At 49.4% G+C, this 10,176-nt stretch overlaps 4 protein-coding genes across 4 annotated transcripts; 2 read left to right on the top strand and 2 right to left on the bottom strand.

Moving 5' to 3' along the window:
• Nucleotides 1-18: 18 nt before the first annotated feature.
• On the top strand, nucleotides 19-441 carry A1O9_10877 (uncharacterized protein; the record flags this gene model as incomplete). Its single annotated transcript, XM_013400106.1, has 1 exon — nucleotides 19-441. A coding segment is annotated over one exon (423 nt), but the record flags the coding sequence as incomplete, so codon positions are not given.
• A 1,654-nt stretch (nucleotides 442-2,095) lies between these two features.
• On the top strand, nucleotides 2,096-3,967 carry A1O9_10878 (uncharacterized protein; the record flags this gene model as incomplete). Its single annotated transcript, XM_013400107.1, has 1 exon — nucleotides 2,096-3,967. One exon carries the CDS (start codon nucleotides 2,096-2,098, stop codon nucleotides 3,965-3,967), a length of 1,872 nt encoding a protein of 623 aa, XP_013255561.1.
• A 2,101-nt stretch (nucleotides 3,968-6,068) lies between these two features.
• On the bottom strand, nucleotides 6,069-7,808 carry A1O9_10879 (uncharacterized protein; the record flags this gene model as incomplete). The annotated part of the gene is made up of 1 exon (XM_013400108.1): nucleotides 6,069-7,808. The coding sequence occupies one exon, from the start codon at nucleotides 7,806-7,808 to the stop codon at nucleotides 6,069-6,071; it is 1,740 nt and encodes a 579-aa protein (XP_013255562.1).
• An 861-nt stretch (nucleotides 7,809-8,669) lies between these two features.
• Nucleotides 8,670-9,676, bottom strand: A1O9_10880 (uncharacterized protein; the record flags this gene model as incomplete). The annotated part of the gene is made up of 2 exons (XM_013400109.1): nucleotides 8,670-9,553; nucleotides 9,604-9,676. The coding sequence occupies 2 exons, from the start codon at nucleotides 9,674-9,676 to the stop codon at nucleotides 8,670-8,672; spliced, it is 957 nt and encodes a 318-aa protein (XP_013255563.1).
• Between the last annotated feature and the right edge of the window lie 500 nt (nucleotides 9,677-10,176).

Here is a 10,176-nt window from a genome sequence, read left to right on the forward strand (position 1 = left end):
CAGGCGTGGGTTGAATGGACGACTTCCAGCGCTCCCGCACCGATTTCCACCACGACGACCGAGGCGTGGCTCGACTGGTCCACTTCCAGCGTTCCTGTTGTGCCCGTAACTACTTCCTCATCTGTCTGGGGGGACTGGAGTTCGACATCCAGCGTTCCTGTTGTGCCTGTGACTACTTCTTCAAGCGAGGTCTGGGGGGATTGGAGTTCTACCTCAAGCATCCCTGTTGCGCCAGTCACCACTTCGACCTGGAATGCCGTGCCAGTTCAAAGCTCAACTACAGTCAAACCTAGCACTACCCTCCATAGCTCCAGCGTTGTCCCAACCTCTACGAAAGTCTCACCAGTATCACTGACAACATTTACGGGTGCCGCCAGCAAACCCACTGGAAACGCTGTGCCTCTCATCCTCGGAGCCGTCGCCATGGTCGCCATGTTGTAGACAAAGCACCATCAAGATTTTTCGTCTTCTATCAACATACTAATTACTAATTTTACTTGAATTACTTTTTCACTTCTCAACATATTTTGACGACACGGGATGTCTTACTACGAATCAACGCGGGACGCCCAAAAAAATTACGCTCAGTTACGGCATATACTTAATACTAGGGGATGGATATCGGGAGGATACATCTATTTTCAGGACGAACAGCACGGTCGAGTTATCAATGGAAATGGAATATGGAATGTCTTTACGTTGATGGAACATATGAGTATGAGCTCTGAATTTATGAGTACGAGCTCTGAATTTCTCGGGCTGGGTAAATACTATGGGGGAATGAACGTAATTTACCTCTACGCATCCAAGAGAAATGAACAGAACAAATATTAGATAGTTTCGACAAAAATGGATACCAAATAGAACGAATGAAAACATTCTAAAATTTACTTCAAACTTCCTTTCTTTTGTTGCTTTACCAGCCTGCCACTCTTAGCTGTTCCCGCTTCTCGTCGGTCCAGGCAGCCTTACTACTCTTGCTAACGTACTCTATACGGAGTACATTTTGTTGCATGCCTATTGGGTTTGAGGTCTTCTGGACAGCTATTACAGACCACGGTCATGCTTACAATAGTAAGCTTACATTATCTCGTTTTCGTTCGAGAGAGTAAACGAATACGCGAGTGGTGAAGGTGAAGTGAAGTGCTACTTAAAGTTGTCACATGACACCACGGAGCGCATCCGCCATTTCCTGCTCAACTCTCATCTCAACTACTTACTCTCGCTCTCACTTTCTTTTGGCAACATGGAATTATGGCTGAACAAGCCTTGTTGCTCATCGAGAGTAGCTTCTCCTATCTGACCTGCCTAGCTATCACAAAGCCGGCGTTGGCTGCAATGCAATTTAAAGATTGATATCTGGAAGGTAACTAACCAAATATCTTGTCTCAATATGCACCATGGCTTCAACGGAACTCCGTTTCATATGTGAAAACCATCAGGTGCTAAAATTGCGCCCCATGTCGCAAACTCGCACCATACGGGTTGGACATGTTGTATTGATTCCAGCCTTGCAGTGCTGGTGAAGTTAAAGTTGGAATCGATGCACCCCGCGAGGGGTTTCAACTGGCACGAGCCAAGGCTGTCGTACCAATAAGCCTTATGGCAAGGAATGATGCTCCTTTGCGACGCTTACTTGTTCGGGGTATGTCTACAAGGTATGTAGCTCGGCCCCGAGAGCTTGTGCTTATCAAGAATAAACTGATTTAGGCGACCCATCCGGTACCACTCTCAACTACCTTGTGAGGCTCGCGCCCGGGACGCCCTATCAGGCTCGCTCAGCTTTCCCAATCATGTGAACTCTCATTTGTCCAAGTCATGGTGAATCTTGATATAGATCGGTCTGCTATTGGATTTGGAGAATAGGCATCCCATCCAAGCTAAGTCAAGCTTCGTCATTTGACGGATCTTATCCTCTTCCAAGCCGAGAATTCTAAAATTAAGCTCAGAGGATAAGCTTCGTTTGCCTGACACTAAGTACCTCGTTCCACAGCCGAATACGTTAGTGACAATATGAAGACGAGAGAAGCCGACAAATTCAACCATTGCGTTGATCCAATTTACATGTCGATATGCTATCATTTCTGCGGTCGAAATGTCAATGTCGGCCTCGTACGAACAGTACGACCATCCCCAATATGGAACATCCCACTACCCATACGACGGACCAGATGAGATGGCCCATGATAATTTTGAGGCCCAATATGAACATCCTGAAGACGGAAACCAGGATGGTGATTACCACGATCCCGAATACCATGATGAGGATCACAATGAAGGGGCCTTTGGATATGGTGGGGACTGGGATCCACAATATCCTGAAGGGGGTGATGAAAACTATGGTCACAACGAACACCAGGAGCTTCAAGTAGGGATGCAAAACCATCACTACGAGCACGGCGCAGATGATCAGTATTCAGATGATCACGAGCCTCCTTACTATGAATATTATAGCAATCCAGAAGACGATAGCTATGACCCCAATGAGGAAGTGGATTATCAAAACTGGTTGGGACATAGTGAGATGGATGAGAGTGGAGAACCTCATGAGCAAGAGACCGATCAACATGACGAGGATCTAGTGGGTCAGCCTGCAGAGCAAGAGGAGAACGAGGAAGCGATGGAAGACCCAGAGCGGGAAGAAAACCATGATCCAGACCAACATCCAATGCCAGAGATGGCCGATCACCTTTCCCCAGCAGCACCGAATCCTCAAACCAACCCTCAAGCTCAAGGCTCAAACCACGAACACAGCGGTGGTCAACATCCTGGTCAAATGAGTGGTGCAACTGGTGGCCACCCACCTACGGACCAGCATCCACCAATGCCAGAAAATGTGCCGCGCTCGACCCCTGGTGGCTCGATGTTAAACATCGCCCTAGAAAATACATTCCAGGGTGGTGAAATGTACGCAGTTGTCTCCGGGAAGGCCATTGATCACAACAACAGCCTCTTCCTGCTCTCTTCTGATGGAAAGACGCCGATCTATCCCACCGCAGAAGGGCCAATACATGAGGATATTTCGATAGAAATGCATGCGGGTCAGCCTACAACAATCACCATTCCTCATATTGCCGGCGGCCGAATCTACTTTTCTCGAAACAAGAAACTAGAGTTCACATTGAATCCAGGCCCGTCCCTCGTCGAGCCGTCAGTCACCAATGCCAGCGATCCGAACTACTTGACCGAGTGGGGTTTTGTGGAATTGACTTTCAATAAAGATCAACTGTACGCGAACATTAGTTATGTTGATTTTGTCGGCAGTATTCCTACTGGCTTGAGTCTGGAGACCGCCTCCGGAGCCACACAGCATGTATCTGGTATGGGTGCGGACGGCTTGGAAAGCGTGTGCCAGGGACTGATGCAACAACGACAACGGGATGGGAAAGGATGGGATCAGCTTATTGTCCAGCCTCAAGGGAGACCACTCCGTGTCCTTTCTCTGAATCAGGTGGTGAAAATCAAACCGGATATATTTGCCGATTACTACGATAAGTATATTGATCAAGTATGGCAACATCTATCCTCCAGTGAGGTTGCTATTGACACACAGATGGCCGCCGGCGTTGTGAAAGCTCGAGTCCAAGGGGATAAGCTGTCAGTTGGAAAGTCACAATTTGCAAAACCAACTACGCTGGATATTCTCAGCTGCGACTCGGGTGCATTTGCGACAGGATCGGACGCAGAAGTCAACGCTATCATTCCCAGGATTGCGGCCGCCTTTAACCGCTCGACACTCTTGGACACGCAATCATTCCCGGAGGATAAGGCTCTTCACTACAAGAACCAAGTGACTAACCACTACTCTCGGGTGGTCCATGAGCACAACAGCGATGGAAAAGGCTATGCATTTCCTTATGATGATGTACAGAAGACTGGAGGCCCGGATCAGTCTGGTGAGGTCCATGCTAGCGATGCAACGCTCCTCACCGTGACGGTGGGTGGTGGAAAAGTTGCCCAGCATTGAGCCTTCCTTGTGCTATTTAACGGTTATGATAAACGGCGATGAAACGCAGGACTTGGGAAGAATACTAGCGTAGATATAGGAATGCCCAAGCAAGTAATCATTGAACGGCGTGTAATCAACTTTCACCTATTTTGACAAACCCGTGGTACTCATTCCCATTGTTGGAGGGGTTTTTTTCTCACTCTCGTCAGGATAAATGCTTTATAGATAGTAGCATGAGGATGAGACCTGGTCTTAAGGCATAGAGGTGAGCTCCCTTCCTTGTCTTGTCTCCGACACGTTCTCCACGTCCCCTGAGGTGCAAGTTCTGTCTATGCCGCGAGATTGAGCCCGTAAGACAGCAAACCAGCCTCGAGCGTTACTTCACATCAGCAACACCAAGATGGCCGACACGGCGAAAGAGCCAAAATTGACTGCCGAGAATGCCGTGGCAATGGTCATGCGCTTACATCCGCGGGTATTGTCCCAGACCCCTATCTTGTCCGGCAGGGAGCATGCACCAGCGCGCCGGCTCGCATTGTACGAACCATACACGAACGTTGCAAATAGGAAGGCCGCAAGGATGGAATCGACCACCGCCGCTGAAACTTTCTTGTAGGGGCTCAGGAAGTGGTAGAGCACGACGATGACGGCTACCAGCGACTTGAAGAGGTGTGGAATGTTAGAGCTTATGATCTTGTAGGTGGGAGGGATGCGGTTGATCGATCAATGGGACAAGACTTACAGATGCGCAGAGGAGCTTCTCGTCTGCGGTGACGCCTGGGACGAGGATGTTTCGGTCGATGGCGCAGCAGGCGAAGACGAACGCGATGATGGACCAGATGTACTGTGCAGCCCGAAGAATCGTGATCGCTAGTGGAGGCTGAGCGCGGCTTCGCTCCAACGGGATGTCTCTGGAAGAGACAGAAGAGACAGAAGAGCCCTGGGACTGTTTCTCTGGATCCATCCTTTTTCCTTTCTTGAGGCTGGGGCCGCCGCGGTCGACGTAGGTGAGTAGGGGTTCGGGGAGTTGCTCTTAGTCCTAGTAGCTTAGATATCCGAAGAAGGAAGTTGTTACTGGCAAGTCAAGATTGCTATGTCGCGGAGAGGACATGCGTTTTGTACTCGAGATTCCTCCCGTGAGACGAGCCGACTCTTGGGCGCTATGCTTGCATGAAGTACTTCGTACATATACGCTCCATAGATGTGGGCCGTGCTACCATCCAATGAGATTCCTCTGTCGATACTGTGTCAGTCAAAACCACATCTGCGACGACGGATGCGGCTATCTCACCTCGCAAAGGCTATACAGAAGCGGTATTGAGAAAGAATCCACAATCCTCGGAAGGAAATCCTAGTAGTTGTGTTGAGCAAGTTTTATCATACACCCTTGGAGGTACGCTGTCAGAACTCGAGAGATGAGCAAGTAAGGACTCGCTCATAGCTTGGCAACCGAACTAGAAATTCCGAGATTTAGTATTACCTAGGGCTTTCATTTGACTCATAGTACCTAGTCTTTGGACTGGACATCTAATGATCAGATACTGCGGCACCAGCGACTATACAGGGTTGAGTGCAGATCTGCCTTTCTATTTGCTCATAGGAGGGATATGCTTGCTAGCCGAGACCTTTGTTCTTGAAGAGCTTACAAATTATGAAGACGCCCTCTATTCCTCGAACGCCACCCGTAGTATCTACGATCCGTAGGCGTAAGTCTCGTTTGAGAGCTTCAGCAAGCTTTTGGATGAATGCGGTCCTTTGGGCGGCGCTAACTAGTTAGCGAGCGTAGGGATCACCCACACTCCGACATGAAATGTGCTCTTGAAGTGGAAACTCGCTCTTCTGTGTTTGAGGTTGGTGGCACGAGCACCTCTTCTGGTGAATTCAGAAGGATCCATACCTAGATATACACCTCGCGGTGTTTGAACCACTGGAACAACACCTCTCTATTGTGAACCTCGATCAAGGCCTGAGTGGCTACCTCAAGACAAGTGAGCCTTCTTATCTGCAGCGCAAAGGGGTGGCTAAAAGCACATAGTACCCCTCCGAGATACAGTTCACCTCCGAACCTACACTCCACCTAGTTCCCTCGGTAGAATTCCTCTCGTGAAAGCATTTCCAATCAGAAAACCTCAGGGTGAAAATGGTACTCCAGATCGCTTCCGTCTATGACACCTTGTAGTGTGCGTTGGAAGCATATCTGCCTCAAGTCGGATTTTGCGCTCTGTGAGCCACAGAAGAAGACACCAATCCTTGGCCTATTCCTTCGTGGCTGACCCGTTTGCAGAACAATTTCTCTGAGTACCTTGGAAAGCTGGTGGTGGTGGTCTCGCAGTATGCTGACGAAATTAGGCCGTTTTCCCAGATGGATCTCAACCTGTGAACCCTTCCTATTGAGCGGTCGTCCTGTCGTTTGTCTGCCATCTGCGGAAAAGGGTGCGCCCGAATCGCTGATATAAATACGACAGCTCAAATCGAGTCTGTATTGTTGAGGTAGCAATGTGATCGCCTCAAGAAGCGGAGTGAAGGTGTCAAGCAAGGCCGTATCACGGACGACCCAGATGACGCAAACACGCTTGCGAATCTCGTCAATAGATCTTGTGTTCTGAGAATTTCTTCTGCATGTCATCCAAGGCTGTGTTGGATAGGCCAGTAGCTCGTTTAGGACAGCAGCAGATGGTGTCAGCCCTGCACCCATCCCTATAAGGATGGAGTTGTCATAATCCCAAAAGCCTTGACATGGTGCACCGAACGGCCCATCCAGATTGACAGTCATGAATTCTGGTTGTTCCTGCAGACAGTGAGTCCACCATCCGTTTTTCTTTACGATTACCACAAGCTCGCCATCAACTGCTCGTACCACAGTGAAGGGGTGCCACTGGAATCGAGATAACCTTGGAACTCGCACCAATATGTATTGCCCTGGACGATAAAATGGTCTTCGCTTTCCTCTGGAGGTGAAAATTGTGACTTCAACACAGTCATTGCTGACGGGTTTGATGCGGGCAACTCGGCTTCTGAGAAGCTGACTGGCCCGAACAAGCTTTTCGCATAGGATTATGGCCAGAGGTCCTGCCATGACGAACCCCAGAGCAGGAAATTGAAACAAGGCTGCCGTACCATGGAGTGTAAGTAGCACAAGCATGGGAAACATCAACAGATGAGCAACCTGGAATGTCTCAAACCACTTCTTGCGTACTGGTGGGACGCTGCATGTCCCAATGATCATGAAGATGAGCAGCGCGCCTGCACCGGTCCAGCCGGGGCGTGATAGGAGAATGCCTGTCCAGTCAACATGCTTGATCTTAGTTCCGATAAGTTCTGTCACTGCCTGCCGATGTTCTGGCTGCACAGCACTCGGGATGGTCCCCATTATGTGCCCGCAGGTGTGCAAGAGGGAAAGCACCAGTGCCATAACCGCCATGCGAATATGGAAGTAACGGTTTCTGTCCCAGTTCAAATATCTTTGTCCCCCCACGTAGCGACAGATAGTCGCAAGCCAGCGAGACATGCTCAAAACGAGAAAGAAAATTGTCGGATACAGAGCGCCAGCTCCAAATTTCGCGACCGGAACACCCCATCCAAATGCTTCTCTGACTGCCTCGTTTGTACTGTACTTGTAGCATTGCCAGGCGCCGAACCCAAGCTGGAGAGATAGCACCGCTGCTGAGAAGGCGTAGTTCCACGCATACAGCCTCCAGTGGGTAGTAATGTAAACCGGCACGAGTGAAAATCTTCCTCTTGCTTCTTGGTATTCTGACTTTGGTAAGACATATCGCAGCTGCTGAGGATGGGAGGTATTGATTGTGCTTTTCACCAACGAGGCAATGGATTCATTCGAATTAGCGTATCCTCTCCACATGGAGAACAGTGAAAATCTGGTTGGTATTTGTGACGAATGTTGTGGAATAGCGATGCCTTGTACGTGATGATCAAGATCAACTCAGTGGCTTATAGCTCTTTGTTGCTGAGGAATGCGGTGACCTTCGATCAGCCTGCCAGCCCTACGGTGGCTCCCTTTATCAATCCAACGGAGCTTCGAGCCCTGAGAAACGTGCTCAAGTTTGGCAGTCATTGTGTGTTGAAGCACCGACTTCCGGTGTCAGACCCTGACTAGTCTCAAGCCTCCGCCAGCACGAGGCTGTGACGAGACTTGCATGCTTGTGCTCCTGCAGCCATTGAAATTGCTCTCCCATATAGACTCGTTTCGAATGACTCACTAGCACTACTAGATCAATGAAGCAGGTCGACAGGCAGAATCAATTATGAATGGAGGAGCGAGACGGGTACTCCTGGCTGGACAAGGATCTCAGGAAGGAAGCTGCGTGCTGCCTGCATCATGGTGTCTTAGTCATATTATGTTCGTCCATGAAAAAATCCTTTGTCCTGGAAGAATACACCAAGTTTGGTCGCGACTGACGAATATCAGTGTTGATACAATTCACAACTAAAATAGAGTGCTGGGAGGTCTGTGGGTGCCTGTGGATTGATGGGGCTTAGTGTAGTCGCGATCGTGACCTTGTCCAATGAGTGTCGAAGAAAATGATGAGATATGAGCATGTTTTCTCTTTGCCCTCCACATTCTTCCGGGTACGTCTCAAGGTTATGGACATAGGGGCTAAAATGAGGGCCAGCGTCAGAAATATTGAAGTTACTGGATCCCCCCTGGGGGAAAGCTAGATGTATTTATGGGAATGCTGGTCCAATGAGCCCTCCAAGAGTCCTAGAAGTCGAATTTCTCACCGACAAGCTTCTCACTAAGCTCCCATATCCGATCCTCGAATGGCTCAGCTTCTGCATGTAGCTGCGAGTTCTTGACCTGACAGTCGTTGAGATAAGCTCCGGAGTCATTCGCAAGGCTTGGATCCAGGGCGGCGCGAAGCTGCGTGGCTGCGCCTTGCTGCAGCGACTTTGGCGTTGGGTATTTGAAGTCAGGGTTCTCTTCCAAGAGTGCTTTGGCCGCTGAAGTTCTCATCTCATCAGTAATGTGGACTTGAAGGTTTGTCCGGATGCTTCCAGGATTGAGACTGAAGACGGCGATACCCTTGGGCTTCAGGAACCTGGCCAGTCGTTTGACATACAACACATTGGCTGCCTTCGACAAGCTGTATGCGGCGACAGGATCATAGGATTTGCCACCATCCCAGGTGACATCGTTCACTTTGGAAAAGAGATAGTCGGGCTTCCGTTCGGATGCTAGGCTACTGACAGCGATGATTCGTGAGCCAATGAGGTCGTTTTGTACAAGCATGTTCGAAAAAAGGAAGTGGCCGATGTGATTGGTTGCGAACTGCGATTCGATACCGTCCTCGGTGAGACTGTATGGGCACATCATGATGGCAGCGTTGAGAATGAGGGCGGCGATCTTGTCTCCAGCTAGAAGTGGCTTTACTCCTTCTGCTGCAGCTCGTACGGATTTCAGGCTGCTGAGATCGAGTTGGAGAAAGCTAACTTTGACTTGTGGATGTTCTTGTTTGATTTGGTCGATCAGCGGCTGTATCTTGCCCTTACTTCGACCGGCCAAGATCAGATGGTTGGGATTCGCCCTTGCGAGACTGATTGCTGTCTCGGCACCAACTCCTCCTGGAGTTGGTCCAGTGATCAGGACTAATGAAGTCAGTGTCCACCCGAGTATATTTTGAGTGACTGCCACGTACACGTCTTGCCGGAAACGCTGTCTCGAAATGCATCGATGATCTCATCCGCCGTGGTCTCAAACCCGAAGGCCATAATATCTAAGTCGTCAGGAAATGACCCGTGCTTAAATGCGAAATCGAAGAGTCAAAAGTCTCGCTGTGATGTGGCTCTCGGCTTGCCTGATTCAATGCTGGTTGGTAGCTGCTGGGCAGTGGTATATATCTTCTCTTCTCAAGAATGAACATTTAGTGCTGGCGTGCGGATACTCACTGGATTGAATATTTGACCGGTGGCGTTGAAAGATTCGTTAGCATCGTCAGCAAGCGACACACAAAGTGGATGCGTATTCCCTCGTGTGCCGGGAAACGAGCACAATCATTTCCACTGCATGACCAAGTGAGGAACTGATGAAGACAAAATCATCAGACTTGATGCTTCTGTTAGATGACACCTTATGCACGAGGCGCTCCACCTAGTCTAACGGAGGCTTAACTCCGCGGGCTGTGCATGATCACGGAATCGGATGACGCAGGTACAGAGATTTGAGTTTAGCGTCCCCATTTCTAGAAAAGAACAGGCGTACTTCTGAAGAT

This window comes from Exophiala aquamarina (assembly GCF_000709125.1).
Source record: "Exophiala aquamarina CBS 119918 chromosome Unknown aczIA-supercont1.15, whole genome shotgun sequence".
In the NCBI taxonomy this organism is placed as follows: Eukaryota; Fungi; Ascomycota; class Eurotiomycetes; order Chaetothyriales; family Herpotrichiellaceae; genus Exophiala; species Exophiala aquamarina.